The sequence below is a fragment of the Pleurodeles waltl genome, chromosome 4_2, assembly GCF_031143425.1.
Source record: "Pleurodeles waltl isolate 20211129_DDA chromosome 4_2, aPleWal1.hap1.20221129, whole genome shotgun sequence".
Classification (NCBI taxonomy): Eukaryota; Metazoa; Chordata; class Amphibia; order Caudata; family Salamandridae; genus Pleurodeles; species Pleurodeles waltl.
In genome coordinates, this window is record NC_090443.1 from 1,023,434,814 (window position 1) to 1,023,452,100 (window position 17,287).

At 46.1% G+C, this 17,287-nt stretch overlaps 1 protein-coding gene across 1 annotated transcript in view; it reads left to right on the forward strand.

The window, feature by feature from the left end:
* Positions 1–17,287, forward strand: part of LOC138294249 (membrane-spanning 4-domains subfamily A member 4A-like) — a 105,295-nt gene that overhangs the window by 73,819 nt on the left and 14,189 nt on the right. The window contains exon 5 of the mRNA XM_069233369.1: positions 6,407–6,559. Within this exon, the coding sequence (XP_069089470.1) occupies positions 6,407–6,559 (153 nt within the window). The remainder of the gene's footprint in view (positions 1–6,406; positions 6,560–17,287) is intronic.

A 17,287-nucleotide genomic window follows, 5' to 3' on the forward strand; every position in this document is an offset into this window, starting at 1 on the left:
CCAGAAGCCCACTAGACACCAGGGATGAGGCGCAGGTGGATGCCTGCGAGTGGAGGAGGGCCTCGAACACGCTAGCAGCAGCGTGGGTGGGGGTCAGGGACACGGACACACCAAGGTGGTGCTGCGGGCGTGGGGGAGCGAGCTCCTGACCAAAATCAGGTCAGAAGTCGCTCTAGGTAACAGGTAATAACGTTACCTGTTATCTATACTTCAAGGTCAGATAGCTAATAGAACTTAAACAATGTAGTCTGCACTTTTCTCATACTAGTTTGTTTTAAGCTTATAATGTTGATGCATACAGGTTATGTCTGGAATTTAATGAAAAGTCCCCAGAATTCCCCAAATAAGGTTAAGGTCCATAGCCAGTACTATAAGAACCCCATGATGTAGCTACTGAGGCAGAAGGGTCTTCACCCCAGATTACTATGAGTGGGTTTTAGGAGCTAGCAATTGTTCTAGGTCTTGTATTTGACAAATCTGGAATAACATACTTGGGTACCCCCATAGGCCTACATTTGCAATAACAATAGCCCAAAAATAAAATGTGTTAGTATGAATAACTAAGGGCCCGATTTAGAGTTTGGCAGAGGAGATTACTCTGTCACAAATGAGACGGATATCATGTCTGCTGTATTATGATCTCATAATAGCTTATGGAAGTCGTAATACAGTGGATGGGACATCCGTCATGTTTGTGAATGAGTAACCCATCCGCCACATGGTCCTAGGTCACAAAACAAGATGTCATATGACTTTGGACTGTACCCTCAGCTCTAGCTGGGAGACACTACATCACCTCCATTCCAAGTTACTCGTCAGGAGAAGGACATGGCATTGGTTCCCATTGAGTGATGCATAAATTATGCAAAAAGAAAGAGAGAACTCTGGGTAGTTCCCAAGTTTAGGTGGAGAGCAGCTCCAGTAAGGAACACCCTGCAACACCAGCAAGACTCTAGATTTGCTCACCAAAAATGTCGAACTTCAAAAATCCTCTGTGTGAGTAATTTTTTGGATGCAGGAAACTGCCTTACGTTAATGACATGCAAGGTATGCGTTCCCGTCCAAAAAATGACTTTAAAGCCTGTGCGCCTTATTTATACTCCTGTGTCATTTTGACGCACAGGAGGGGACGGGATGGGTGAGGGCAGGCGTTAAGGGACCTGTGGGCTCACTTCCATGGTCTCTGCCCATGGAAGCAGTCCAGAGGTGCCCTTCCCTGCCCCCAGGGACACCCCCTGCTACCCTCGCCCATCCCTGGAGGGCACCCATGGATGGGGGGACCCATCCCAGGTAGGTACAGGTAAGTTGGGGTAAGTATTGTTTTTTTATTTTTTTAAAGTGGCATATGGGGGCCTAATTTGGGCCCCCCTAAATGCCACTGTGCCCACTGACCATGCCCAGGTAACAGAAGTCCCCTGGGCATGGCCATTGGGCAAGTGGGCATGACTCCTGTCTTTGCTAAGACAGAAGTCATTTGAATGGGGGTTGTGTGTCAAGAAATGGCGCAAGTCCGGTTTGAGCCACTCTGTCTCCATCTGAGACAAACTCCATCACTTACTACTCTAACTGTCTCCATCTGAGACACACTGTGTCACTTACTATTCTAACTGTCTCCATCTGAGATACACTGTATCACTTACTATTATATCTTTGTCTCTATCTGAGACACCCTTCATCACTTTCTGTTCTACCTGTCCCCATCTGAGACACACTGTACCACTTACTATTCTAACTGTCCCCATCTGAGGCTCATTGTATCACTTACTATTCTAACTGTCCCCATCTGAGACACACTGTACTACTTACTAATCTAACTCTGTCTCCATCTGAGATACCCTGCATCACTTACTATTCTAACTCTATCTCCATCTGAGACAAACTGTATCACTTACTATTCTGTCCCCATCTGAGACACACTGTACTACTTACTAATCTAACTCTGTCTCCATCTGAGATACCCTGCATCACTTACTATTCAAACTCTATCTCCATCTGAGACAAACTGTATCACTTACTATTCTGTCTCCATCTGAGACACACCGCATCACTTAACACTGTATCACTTACTATTCTAACTCTGTCGCCATCTGAGACACACTTCATCACTTACTATTCTAACTCTGTCTCCATCTGAGACAGACTTCATCACTAACTATTCTGTCTCCATCTGAGACACATTGCATCACTTACTATTCTGTCTCCATCTGAGACATGCGTGTAGGAGGCTGGACTGGCTTGTAGTGAGTACCAAGGGGTACTTGCACCTTGCACCAGGCCCACTTATCCCTTATTAGTGTATAGGGTGTCTAGCAGCTTAGGCTGATAGATAATGGTAGCTTAGCAGAGCAGCTTAGGCTGAACTAGGAGACGTGTGAAGCTACTACAGTACCACTTAGTGTCATATGCACAATATCATAAGAAAACACAATACACAGTTATACTAAAAATAAAGGTACTTTATTTTTATGACAATATGCCAAAGTATCTTAGAGTGTACCCTCAGTGAGAGGATAGGAAATATACACAAGATATCTATACACAATAGCAAAAATATGCAGTATAGTCTTAGAAAACAGTGCAAACAATGTATAGTTACAATAGGATGCAATGGGGAAACATAGGGATAGGGGCAACACAAACCATATACTCCAAAAGTGGAATGCGAACCACGAATGGACCCCAAACCTATGTGACCTTGTAGAGGGTCGCTGGGACTATTAGAAAATAGTGAGAGTTAGAAAAATAACCCTCCCCAAGACCCTGAAAAGTGAGTGCAAAATGCACTAAAGTTCCCCTAAGGACAAAGAAGTCGTGTTAGAGGAATAATGCAGGAAAGACACAAACCAAGAATGCAACAACTGTGGATTTCCAATCTAGGGTACCTGTGGAACAAGGGGACCAAGTCCAAAAGTCACAAGCAAGTCGGAGATGGGCAAATGCCCAGGAAATGCCAGCTGCGGGTGCAAAGAAGCTTCTACTGGACAGAAGAAGCTGAGGTTTCTGCAGGAACGAAAAGGGATAGACACTTCCCCTTTGGTGGACGGATCCCTCTCGCCAAGGAGAGTCGTGCAGAAGTGTTTTCCTGCCGAAAAAACGCCAACAAGCCTTGCTAGGTGCAAATCGTGCGGTTTGCGTTTTTGGACGCTGCTGAGGCCCAGGAGGGACCAGGAGGTCGCAAATTGGACTAGCAGAGAGAGGGGATGTCGAGCAATACAAGGAGCCCTCTCTGAAGCAGGTAGCACCCGGAGAAGTGCCAGAAACAGGCACTACAAGGATGCGTGAAACGGTGCTCGCCGAAGTTGCACAAAGGAGTCCCACGTCGCCGGAGACCAACTTAGAAAGTCGTGCAATGCAGGTTAGAGTGCCGTGGACCCAGGCTTGGCTGTGCACAAAGGATTTCCGCCGGAAGTGCACAGGGGCCGGAGTAGCTGCAAAAGTCGCGGTTCCCAGCAATGCAGCCCAGCGAGGTGAGGCAAGGACTTACCTCCACCAAACTTGGACTGAAGAGTCACTGGACTGTGGGGGTCACTTGGACAGAGTCGCTGGATTCGAGGGACCTCGCTCGTCGTGCTGAGAGGAGACCCAAGGGACCGGTAATGCAGCTTTTTGGTGCCTGCGGTTGCAGGGGGAAGATTCCGTCGACCCACGGGAGATTTCTTCAGAGCTTCTGGTGCAGAGAGGAGGCAGGCTACCCCCACAGCATGCACAAGCAGGAAAACAGTCGAGAAGGCGGCAGGATCAGCGTTACAGAAATGCAGTAGTCGTCTTTGCTACTATGTTGCAGTTTTGCAGGCTTCCAGCGCGGTCAGCAGTCGATTCCTTATCAGAAGGTGAAGAGAGAGATACAGAGGAACTCGGCTGAGCTCATGCATTCGTTATCTAAAGTTTCCCCAGAGACAGAGACCCTAAATAGCCAGAAAAGAGGGTTTGGCTACCTAGGAGAGAGGATAGGCTAGCAACACCTGAAGGAGCCTATCACAAGGAGTCTCTGACGTCACCTGGTGGCACTGGCCACTCAGAGCAGTCCAGTGTGCCAGCAGCACCTCTGTTTCCAAGATGGCAGAGGTCTGGAGCACACTGGAGGAGCTCTGGACACCTCCCAGGGGAGGTGCAGGTCAGGGGAGTGGTCACTCCCCTTTCCTTTGTCCAGTTTCGTGCCAGAGCAGGGCTAAGGGGTCCCCTGAACCGGTGTAGACTGGCTTATGCAGAATTGGGCACATCTGTGCCCAACAAAGCATTTCCAGAGGCTGGGGGAGGCTACTCCTCCCCTGCCTTCACACCATTTTCCAAAGGGAGAGGGTGTCACACCCTCTCTCAGAGGAAGTTCTTTGTTCTGCCATCCTGGGCCAGGCCTGGCTGGACCCCAGGAGGGCAGATGCCTGTCTGAGGGGTTGGCAGCAGCAGCAGCTGCAGTGAAACCCCAGGAAGGGCAGTTTGGCAGTACCAGGGTCTGTGCTACAGACCACTGGGATCATGGGATTGTGCCAACTATGCCAGGATGGCATAGAGGGGGCAATTCCAGGATCATAGACATGTTACATGGCCATATTCGGGGTTACCATTGTGAAGCTACATATAGGTAGTGACCTATATGTAGTGCACGCGTGTAATGGTGTCCCCACACTCACAAAGTTCAGGGAATTGGCTCTGAACAATGTGGGGGCACCTTGGCTAGTGCCAGGGTACCCTCACACTAAGTAACTTTGCACCTAACCTTTACCAGGTAAAGGTTAGACATATAGGTGACTTATAAGTTACTTAAGTGCAGTGTAAAATGGCTGTGAAATAACGTGGACGTTATTTCACTCAGGCTGCAGTGGCAGGCCTGTGTAAGAATTGTCAGAGCTCCCTATGGGTGGCAAAAGAAATGCTGCAGCCCATAGGGATCTCCTGGAACCCCAATACCCTGGGTACCTCAGTACCATATACTAGGGAATTATAAGGGTGTTCCAGTAAGCCAATGTAAATTGGTAAAAATGGTCACTAGCCTGTTAGTGACAATTTGGAAAGAAATGAGAGAGCATAACCACTGAGGTTCTGATTAGCAGAGCCTCAGTGAGACAGTTAGTCACTACACAGGTAACACATTCAGGCACACTTATGAGCACTGGGGCCCTGGGTTACCAGGGTCCCAGTGACACATACAACTAAAACAACATATATACAGTGAAAAATGGGGGTAACATGCCAGTCAAGATGGTACTTTCCTACAATGCGGCAGCACTTACTATTCTAACTCCGTCTCCATCTGAGACACACTGTATCACTTACTATTCTAAATGTATCTTTCTCTGAGACACACTGTATCACTTACTATTCTAACTCTGTCTTCATCTGAGACACACTGTATCACTTACTATTCTAACTCTGTCTCCATCTAAGACACACTGCATCACTTACTATTCTAATCCTGTCTCCATGTGGGACACACTGCATGACCTACTAGTCTGTACCTGATTTGGAATTTGGGTTACTCCATCACAAATGTGACGCATATCCCATCCGCTGTATTACAATTCCATTATATCCTACAGAAGTTGAAACACAGCGGACGGGATATCGGTCACATTTGTGATGGAGTAACCCCTCCACCAAAATCTAAATCAGGCCCTCTGCCTCCATCTGAGGCACCCTGCATCACTTACTCTTCTACCTCTGTCTCCATCCGACATCTATTGTGTCACCTACTATTCTAACTCTGCCTCCATCAAAGACATGCTTCATCACATACTATTTTAACTGTCTCCATCTGAGACACACTGCATCTTTTACTATTCTAACTCAGTCTCCATCTGAGACATGCAGCATCACTTACTATTCTAACTGTCCCCATCTGAGATCCATTACATCACTTACTATTCTAAGCCTGTCTTCAGCTGAGATTCATTGCATCACTTACTACTTGGACTCCATCTCAGTCTAAGGTCCATTGCATAGGCTCTATATCCTACCCTGCCCGCATCTGAGATACATTGCATCACCTGCCGTTCCAACTCTGTCCACATTCTAGATACACTACTAGTACTGCCTGCACACAGTTGTTGGCTTCTGCATAATTTGCATTCCAACAAAACCTCTGTGCATCATCCCACTGCAATCACACCTTCTGTCGAGGGGCACTCTAGACTAACTCACACCAAAAGGATCTCATTGCAATCACATTTTCAACTGAGGGACACTGTAGTCGACCCCCAACCATGAAGCACCACAGCAGCTCCTTTCCATCTCCAAGGTCAAGGGTGGACATGACTTTTCATGTTATCTCTTCCTCCACGTCAAGAGACATCCCATGACATCTCTTGCACCGCCAGACACACCTTGTTTGATGTCAACTGCAAATTTGTCTCAGATCTCACACTCCCTCAATCAGAAACTGGTCCAACGCCACATATTTTTTTCTCTTCAGGTGATCGGCAGCCTGGTGATGAATATCTTCAGCTCCATCACTGCAGGAATCAGCATAGTTTTCTGCTGTCTGGATCTTGGACTTAATCGTTATTATTATGACTGTTATGATTCTAACAGTTACGAGTGCAGTCGTTACCAGAATGCTTTCTATGTAAGTATACGGGACCTTGAGACACTGTAAGGTTGGCAATTACCCAGTCACATCAGGAAGAGATGGTTGGACACACAAAAGACTGTCAGACCACAATTTAGAAACATTCCCTTTGTTCTGGTAAGGATTGTCCTAGTTGGAAATGCCAAGTTTGTTAAATTCAAGGGAACCACACCCCAATCATGAATTAATTTACCAGAGAAGTAAACTTTGTTGTCTGCTATACATCTAACGGAGTAATTTCATATATTAGTATGTTATTATGCTACAATATTCATCACCTAGATTTATAGGGGGTTTCAAGTTAACAAGAAACTAAACTATTAAACGTACACAACAACATACACTAATGTTAGAACTGGTGTAAACATCAAGACATTATTTGAGACAATTTTGTTTCTTTGTTACTTGTTTTCCTATGGGGTGACAGGATGCATCACAAATAGTACAGAAATACATTACATCTAGAGGCTGAAATCTTAAACAAAAAAAATAACCAGTTAGACTGGTTACAAGTCGTAAAATGCAACAATCAGATTGCTTTATATTGCATACAGCAACTATCAAATAATGAAATATAGAAAGTAACTTAATGTACAAAGGTGTGTGTACACTTAATTAATCTTAGTTTATTGTTTAAGTTAATTAAAACCATAACAATTTTGACATTTAACATGATAAAAACATTCTGGTATAAAGTAAGAGTTTTTATTACAGAGTGATTAAATGTAAATTAAAGAGTTTAAAAAAAAGAAAACAATTTTACATTTTAGTTTTCCTGGAATAAATAAATCTTATAAAGTGTCTCGCTTATAGTGAAGGATAAAAGGTATTCAGGCCAGGGGTTCAAAGTGTTTTAGATGGGAGCACAGCACGTTATTACTGTCCTGGGCTTAAGGTTGTCATAGGTACTTATGAGTCTTCCAAGGTATCTGACTACCCGACCCACAGGAGCTAAAAACCTCAACATCCCTTTTTTTGCATAGGGTGTTTCAAGAACTTGACAAACTTACAGTTTAGCTGGGGGTCATGCGGGTTGAAGCAGTCTACTATGGCTCCCCTACAGGTTCTTATTGCTCTGTCGATGAACATCCTCTTAAGGAATCTTGTTGTGTACACAAACGCAATATTCAGACTACATCCCAGGGAGGTGCTGGTGACAGCACAGGCTGATGCTGCTGCTTTGGTGCGCACCAATGTCGGGCTGTGGCGGGATCTCTTTTTCTGTTACTCTGTCCATGTTCTCAATGTAGAAGGCTATGGAGTATCACCTTTAGCTATGCGAGGTTAGCTGTGAGTGGTGTGTCGTAATCCTAGATAGGCTTGCTTGGCATGTATTTTAGATTTGTTTATGAGTGCTGCACGTCCGCATGGGAGCAATGTTAATTTATTTCTGGAGCACCATTAACTCTCTGCTACCTCACTGTCTCACCTGTTAGTTACTTCTCACCCGCACTGTTTGCTTTGTGCATTCGACTTGGGTAACACTAGACGTCTTTTACCTGTAACGGCTTAGCAAGTGAGCCACAAGAAAGCAAGAAAAGGGGGCTGCCGTTCTATAAATAGTAAAAAACCACCATAGCTAGGGTGATGTGGCTCCCTCACATCCCTGAGCACTGGTGGCACTTCACATATTGCACCACTGATCGCTGCATTTCAGTTATCTGCCAAGAGCGTCAAGATACCTCATTTAGGGTGAACCTTATGCTGTACTGTAGGAAGGTGGGTTATTAGTATGAGAGGGTATGTACCTTCAGCTAGTAATAACACCAAAATCACTAGTAAGGTTCAGTCAAGTCTCAATAATTAATCCTTGCTCAACCATTGGTAGCTTGGCAACGGGCAGTCAGGCTTACCTTTGGAGACAGGTAGGGGTAAAGCATTTAATATCACCAAAACAGTAAATAAGTAGAATACACAACACAATAAAAATGCAACATCAATTTATAAACATTGAGAACATGTTTAACTTTGAAATGACACCAAAACAACAAAAATCCAATGTAAGGAACAGGAGATCTGAATTTTTAAAGGATATACTGTGATAAAGCACTTAAAAGCATAATGCGCTAACTTGGCTATCTGGTCGCACTTCACCGGGTCAAATTTAAAAGTCCAAGTCAACTGCAATGGAGCACAGGTTGGATATAGTCCCAAGTAAATACTGCTGCAGTTTTACCTTCTCAGAATTATGCCAGGAGTCCCGTTCGTGGGGTCAGAGTTCGCTGGAAACAAGGACAGCATTGCTGGCATGGCCCGCGAAGAGCTGATGGGCATCGTGAATCAACAGGCTGGAGCCTTGCGGTTGCAAACAGAAATACTTGCTGTGCGAAGAGAAGAACTTGAGCCTGCTCGCACTGAATCTTCGTGCAAGTGGTGCAGTTACGGGCATAACGGGGCTGTTCGCGTTTGCATCTTGCTTTTGAGGTCCACCTTATGTTCCCAGCCCCTTTCCTGTCTCTGCCTTCTCCAGGAAGCAGATCTCCTCCCAACAAATAGTGGTCTGGTTTCAGCCCCAGGCCTACTCACACCTACTCAGGTACTCAGGGAAGAAACTTGGATCAGGCTGTAAGAGGCTGACCAATCAAGAGAGGCTGCTACAGAACTGCTGTAGGTAACCTCAGGATAGTAAGTTCTAAAACTACTTTCCTATCATACTTATAATAAATACGACCTTTGCAAGTTGTTGGATTTATTGTAACCATTATTTTGATACATTGAATGAGATTGCCAGCTAAATCCAGTCTAAAGTTAGACTTTATTAAGTTCGATAAAGCTTTCCCTTGTTAGCCTATGGGGCTCGTAGCACTATAATAGGGAAAAACAACTTTGGCTGTTTTTCCTTACCAAGGCATAAAAAACATATTTTATATTGCACCCTGTTTTTTATAACAAGGCACCCTACCCTTGGGGAACCTAGGGATGACTTATAAGTTATGAAAAGGTAATTTTGGACTTTGCAAGTACTTTTAATTCCAAAGTCTCATTTGGATTTACTTTTATTTTAAAACCAGCCTGCAAGGCAGGCTTAGCTTTAAAATCACACTAGACACCACAGCAGTGCATTAAGCCCACTGGGGTCACTAATCCTCCCTGCCCATTATATAGTCGGGATTTACAGCAGGGTGTCTTGGCCAATTATAATGATGCCAAACACCATACACCCTTAGAGGGCAGAACACTGGCCTTAGGCCTGGTAAGCAGAGCTCAGGTCACTTTCAGAGTCAGCAACCCCCAGTATCTGTCAAAAAATGGGAGTGATTAGGGGAAAAAGTGAAAACATTCCTACATTTACAAATATATTTTATGTTATGGAGTAAGTTGTAGTGTGTGTCCATGTGAATTGCCATCTATGGATTCACAGAAGAGGAGAAGGGGCAGGGTCAGATTGGCCGATAGAGCAATAAAGCAGTTACCAAAGGTCAGGTCTAACAGGTCAGTGTGTGTGCTCTCTGGCTGGATGTGGGCCTATTTTATGGTCTGCTGGGCCAATTTTTACTGTTGATTTTCCTGATTTCTAAATAACTATTGCCTGCATGAAATACATGCAGTTTTCCTTACTTGCAAACCTGCCTGAATCCGCAAGCAATTTCAAATCATGTGCCACCTTCTTAGCTATTTAATTCAATAGTCAGGGACTCTTTTATTTTGGTGCCTGGGCCTACTTCCTTTCCCAGTCTGAGCCAGGCTGGGGTGAAAGTTCTGCTCCATTGTTCATCTGTCTTTGGCCGTCAGTCCGCCAGAGTACCCCGAGTTTTCCCTTCACCTTCTCTCAGGTTTGGGCCTGATCGCCTGTTGTACTTCCTCACTCTGGATGGTTCTCTGCAGATTGGCTGGCTTGGATGTAACAGCTCCAGTCACTCTTGCTTGGGCAATCATCATCTTGATATGTGAGACTGTTGTTCTCCTATTCACTAGGCTCTGAACAGTAATCATATGCAATTATAAATTTGTTTCACGTGCTCAAATTAGAGGCATATTTATGAAAAGTGGCAATGCACCTAGTGCAGCGTCTCTTTTCTTGCGCCCCTTAGCACCCCCCCTAAAGCCACCATGGTAGCGCCGTATTTGCAATACGGTGCACCACGGCGGTAGTTAGGGTGACTAACGTCATAATTTCTTATGCTAGTCTGGCACTTTGCAGGATTAGCGTAAAGAATTATGACGATAATTCTGCAACGCACCCAGAGGCCCATTGTAATCAATGGGAGCCTCTTTTTAACGCCTGCACTTAGCAAGCGTTAAAAAATGCCAATAAAGAAGACTGTAGGAAGTTGGCTCTGTATGTGCTATTTCAAAGTAAGGAATAGCATGCACAGAGTCCAAGGGTTCCCCTTAGAGGTAAAATAGTGGTAAAAAGAGATAATACTAATGCTCTATTTTGTGGTAGTGTGGTCGAGCAGTAGGCTTATCCAAGGAGTAAAACCACAGCTGTCAGGGCACCCATGAATATATAATTTCAAGTAAGTAATATATCAATATGTAATGTATAATGGCATTAATACCATGGAGAGTTTCAAGCTCAATTTATTGTTCAACAAAAAAGTTCATCATAGTAACCACAGAATTGTCCTTTGACATCCATGTTCATGTAGTAAACACAGTATTGAAGTCAGTATCCATGTAGCACATACAGCCACAGCCAACACGTGTTTCGTCCTATGAGAACAGTACTCTCACGGACTTCATCAGGGCTTAACTCAAATTATATCTACATGTATAACCAGTATCATTAAGAACCGTCCAGAGTCTGAGTAAAATATATATAATATCCAACATTAGGATGCAAATGAAGTATTCAAGAACCGTTTCCTATCGTATACGTAAGTAGCCATCATCAAGAAAGGCAACGACCGCGGACGAAATCCCCCCGCGGCGTCCTCTGTATCGGTACTTAATCTCGAACGTCGAACATGGAGAGTTTCAAGCTCAATTTATTGTTCAACAAAAAAGTTCATCATAGTAACCACAGAATTGTCCTTTGACATCCATGTTCATGTAGTAAACACAGTATTGAAGTCAGTATCCATGTAGCACATACAGCCACAGCCAACACGTGTTTCGTCCTATGAGAACAGTACTCTCACGGACTTCATCAGGGCTTAACTCAAATTATATCTACATGTATAAGTACCGATACAGAGGACGCCGCGGGGGGATTTCGACCGCGGTCGTTGCCTTTCTTGATGATGGCTACTTACGTATACGATAGGAAACGGTTCTTGAAACTTCATTTGCATCCTAATGTTGGATATTATATATATTTTACTCAGACTCTGGACGGTTCTTAATGATACTGGTTATACATGTAGATATAATTTGAGTTAAGCCCTGATGAAGTCCGTGAGAGTACTGTTCTCATAGGACGAAACACGTGTTGGCTGTGGCTGTATGTGCTACATGGATACTGACTTCAATACTGTGTTTACTACATGAACATGGATGTCAAAGGACAATTCTGTGGTTACTATGATGAACTTTCTTGTTGAACAATAAATTGAGCTTGAAACTCTCCATGGTATTAATGCCATTATACATTACATATTGATATATTACTTACTTGAAATTATATATTCATGGGTGCCCTGACAGCTGTGGTTTTGTCATTGTGAGTTTCCCTGGAAACATTAGAGGAGTTAGGAAGATCCTCTTGCCAGGAGCACCATGTTAAAATTGGAATGTTAATGCTATTATATTGACTCACTGTGAGCGCCCATATCCTATGACTTGCTTCCTATGTGCTCTCAATTTTCTTTGTTATCCAAGGAGTAGTGTTAAGCATTTGTTGTACATACACATAGACAATAAATGAGGTACACACACTCAGAGACAAATCCAGCCAATAGGTTTTGTATAGAAAAATATCTTTTCTTAGTTTATTTTAAGAACCACAGGTTCAAATTTAACATGTAATATCTTGTTTGAAAGGTATTGCAGGTAAGTACATTAGGAACTTTGAATCATTTCAATTGCATGTATACTTTTCAAGTTATTCACATATAGCTATTTTAAAAGTGGACACAGTGCAATTTTCACAGTTCCTGGGGGAGGTAAGTTTTTGTTAGTTTTACCAGGTAAGTACGACACTTACAGGGTTCAGTTCTTGGTCCAAGGTAGCCCACCGTTGGGGGTTCAGAGCAACCCCAAAGTTACCACACCAGCAGCTCAGGGCCGATCAGGTGCAGAGTTCAAAGTGGTGCCCAAAACGCATAGGCTTCAATGGAGAGAAGGGGGTGCCCCGGTTCCAGTCTGCCAGCAGGTAAGTACCCGCGTCTTCGGGGGGCAGACCAGGGGGGTTTTGTAGGGCACCGGGGGGGACACACGCCCACACAGAAATTTCACCCTCAGCGGCGCGGGGGCGGCCGGGTGCAGTGTTAGAACAAGCGTCGGGTTCGCAATGGAAGTCAATGAGAGATCAAGGGATCTCTTCAGCGCTGCAGGCAGGCAAGGGGGGGCTTCCTCGGGGAAACCTCCACTTGGGCAAGGGAGAGGGACTCCTGGGGGTCACTTCTGCAGTGAAAGTCCGGTCCTTCAGGTCCTGGGGGCTGCGGGTGCAGGGTCTTTTCCAGGCGTCGGGACTTAGGTTTCAGAGAGTCGCGGTCAGGGGAAGCCTCGGGATTCCCTCTGCAGGCGGCGCTGTGGGGGCTCAGGGGGGACAGGTTTTGGTACTCACAGTCGTAGAGTAGTCCGGGGGTCCTCCCTGAGGTGTTGGTTCTCCACCAGCCGAGTCGGGGTCGCCGGGTGCAGTGTTGCAAGTCTCACGCTTCTTGCGGGGAGATTGCAGGGTTCTTTAAAGCTGCTCCTTTGGATAAAGTTGCAGTCTTTTTGGAGCAGGTCCGCTGTCCTCGGGAGTTTCTTGTCGTCGTCGAAGCAGGGCAGTCCTCAGAGGATTCAGAGGTCGCTGGTCCCTTTGGAAGGCGTCGCTGGAGCAGAGTTCTTTGGAAGGCAGGAGACAGGCCGGTGAGTTTCTGGAGCCAAGGCAGTTGTTGTCTTCTGGTCTTCCTCTGCAGGGGTTTTCAGCTAGGCAGTCCTTCTTCTTGTTGTTGCAGGAATCTAGTTTCTAGGTTCAGGGAGAGCCCTTAAATACTAAATTTAAGGGCGTGTTTAGGTCTGGGGGGTTAGTAGCCAATGGCTACTAGCCCTGAGGGTGGGTACACCCTCTTTGTGCCTCCTCCCAAGGGGAGGGGGTCACATCCCTAATCCTATAGGGGGAATCCTCCATCTGCAAGATGGAGGATTTCTAAAAGTTAGAGTCACCTCAGCTCAGGACACCTTAGGGGCTGTCCTGACTGGCCAGGGACTCCTCCTTGGTATTCTCATTATTTTCTCCGGCCTTGCCGCCAAAAGTGGGGGCCGGGGCCGGAGGGGGCGGGCAACTCCACTAGCTGGAGTGTCCTGCGGTGCTGTGACAAAGGGGTGAGCCTTTGAGGCTCACCGCCAGGTGTTACAGCTCCTGCCTGGGGGAGGTGTTAGCATCTCCACCCAGTGCAGGCTTTGTTACTGGCCTCAGAGTGACAAAGGCACTCTCCCCATGGGGCCAGCAACATGTCTCTAGTGTGGCAGGCTGCTGGAACCAGTCAGCCTACACAGATAGTCGGTTAAGTTTCAGGGGGCACCTCTAAGGTGCCCTCTGTGGTGTACTTTACAATAAAATGTACACTGGCATCAGTGTGCATTTATTGTGCTGAGAAGTTTGATACCAAACTTCCCAGTTTTCAGTGTAGCCATTATGGTGCTGTGGAGTTCGTGTAAAACAGACTCCCAGACCATATACTCTTATGGCTACCCTGCACTTACAATGTCTAAGGTTTTGCTTAGACACTGTAGGGGCACAGTGCTCATGCACTGGTACCCTCACCTATGGTATAGTGCACCCTGCCTTAGGGCTGTAAGGCCTGCTAGAGGGGTGTCTTACCTATACTGCATAGGCAGTGAGAGGCTGGCATGGCACCCTGAGGGGAGTGCCATGTCGACTTACTCATTTTGTTCTCACTAGCACACACAAGCTGGTAAGCAGTGTGTCTGTGCTGGGTGAGGGGTCTCTAGGGTGGCATAATACATGCTGCAGCCCTTAGAGACCTTCCCTGGCATCAGGGCCCTTGGTACCAGAGGTACCAGTTACAAGGGACTTATCTGGATGCCAGGGTGTGCCAATTGTGGAATCAAAAGTACAGGTTTGGGAAAGAACACTGGTGCTGGGGCCTGGTTAGCAGGCCTCAGCACACTTTCAATTCAAAACATAGCATCAGCAAAGGCAAAAAGTCAGGGGGTAACCATGCCAAGGAGGCATTTCCTTACACAACCCCCCCCCAAACGAAAGAGGATGAGACTAACCTTTCCCAAGAGAGTCTTCATTGTCTAAGTGGAAGAACCTGGAAAGGCCATCTGCATTGGCATGGGCAGTCCCAGGTCTGTGTTCCACTATAAAGTCCATTCCCTGTAGGGAGATGGACCACCTCAACAGTTTTGGATTTTCACCTTTCATTTGCATCAGCCATCTGAGAGGTCTGTGGTCAGTCTGAACTAGGAAGTGAGTACCAAAGAGGTATGGTCTCAGCTTCTTCAGGGACCAAACCACAGCAAAGGCCTCCCTCTCAATGGCACTCCAACGCTGCTCCCTGGGGAGTAACCTCCTGCTAATGAAAGCAACAGGCTGGTCAAGGCCATCATCATTTGTTTGGTACAAAACTGCCCCTACCCCTTGTTCAGAGGCATCTGTTTGCACAATGAACTGCTTGGAGTAATCTGGAGCTTTTAGAACTGGTGCTGTGCACATAGCTTGTTTCAGGGTGTCAAAGGCCTGTTGGCATTCTACAGTCCAGTTTACTTTCTTGGGCATTTTCTTGGAGGTGAGTTCTGTGAGGGCTGTCACAATGGATCCATATCCCTTCACAAACCTCCTGTAGTACCCAGTCAAGCCAAGGAATGCCCTGACTTGAGTCTGGGTTTTTGGAGCTGCCCAGTCCAGAATAGTCTGGATCTTAGGCTGGAGTGGCTGAACTTGGCCTCCACCTACAAGGTGTCCCAAGTAAACCACAGTTCCCTGCCCTATCTGGCATTTGGATGCCTTGATAGAGAGGCCTGCAGATTGCAGAGCCTTCAAAACCTTCTTTAGGTGGACCAGGTGATCCTGCCAGGTGGAGCTGAAGACAGCAATATCATCAAGATAAGCTGCACTAAAGGATTCCAGCCCAGCAAGGACTTGATTCACCAACCTTTGGAAGGTGGCAGGGGCATTCTTTAAACCAAAGGGCATAACAGTGAACTGATAATGCCCATCAGGTGTGGAGAATGCTGTCTTTTCTTTTGCTCCAGGGGCCATTTTGATTTGCCAGTACCCTGCTGTTAAGTCAAAGGTACTTAAGAATTTGGCAGCCCCTAATTTGTCTATTAGCTCATCAGCTCTAGGAATGGGATGAGCATCTGTCTTGGTGACAGAGTTGAGATCTCTGTAGTCCACACAAAACCTCATCTCTCTCTTTCCTTCTTTGGTGTGAGGTTTGGGGACTAAGACCACTGGGCTAGCCCAGGGGCTGTCAGAGTACTCAATTACTCCCAATTCCAGCATCTTGTGGACTTCCACCTTGATGCTTTCCTTAACTTGGTCAGACTGTCTAAATATTTTGTTTTTGACAGGCATGCTGTCTCCTGTGTCCACATCATGGGTACACAGGTGTGTCTGACCAGGGGTTAGGGAAAAGAGTTCAGCAAACTGCTGCAGGACCTTCCTGCAGTCAGACTGCTGTTGGCTAGAGAGGGTGTCTGAGTAGATCACTCCATCTACTGAGCCATCTTTAGGGTCTGATGAGAGGAGATCAGGGAGAGGTTCACTCTCAGCTTCCTGGTCCTCATCTGTCACCATCAACAGATTTACATCAGCCCTGTCATGGAAGAGCTTAAGGCGGTTCACATGGATCACCCTCTTGGGGCTCCTGCTTGTGCCCAGGTCCACCAGGTAGGTGACCTGACTCTTCCTCTCTAGTACTGGGTAAGGGCCACTCCATTTGTCCTGAAGTGCCCTGGGAGCCACAGGCTCCAGAACCCAGACTTTCTGCCCTGGTTGAAATTCAACCAGTGCAGCCTTTTGGTCATACCACAACTTCTGGAGTTGTTGGCTGGCCTCAAGGTTTTTACTTGCCTTTTCCATGTACTCTGCCATTCTGGAGCGAAGGCCAAGTACATAGTCCACTATGTCTTGTTTAGGCTCATGAAGAGGTCTCTCCCAGCCTTCTTTAACAAGAGCAAGTGGTCCCCTTACAGGGTGGCCAAACAGAAGTTCAAAGGGTGAGAATCCTACTCCCTTCTGAGGCACCTCTCTGTAAGCGAAAAGCAGACATGGCAGGAGGACATCCCATCTCCTTTTGAGTTTTTCTGGGAGCCCCATGATCATGCCCTTTAATGTCTTGTTGAATCTCTCAACAAGGCCATTAGTTTGTGGATGGTAGGGTGTAGTGAATTTGTAAGTCACTCCACACTCATTCCACATGTGTTTTAGGTATGCTGACATGAAGTTGGTACCTCTGTCAGAAACCACTTCCTTAGGGAAACCCACTCTGGTAAAGATACCAATGAGGGCCTTGGCTACTGCAGGGGCAGTAGTCGACCTAAGGGGAATAGCCTCAGGATACCTAGTAGCATGATCCACTACTACTAGGATGTACATATTTCCTGAGGCTGTGGGAGGTTCTAGTGGACCAACTATGTCCACACCCACTCTTTCAAAGGGGA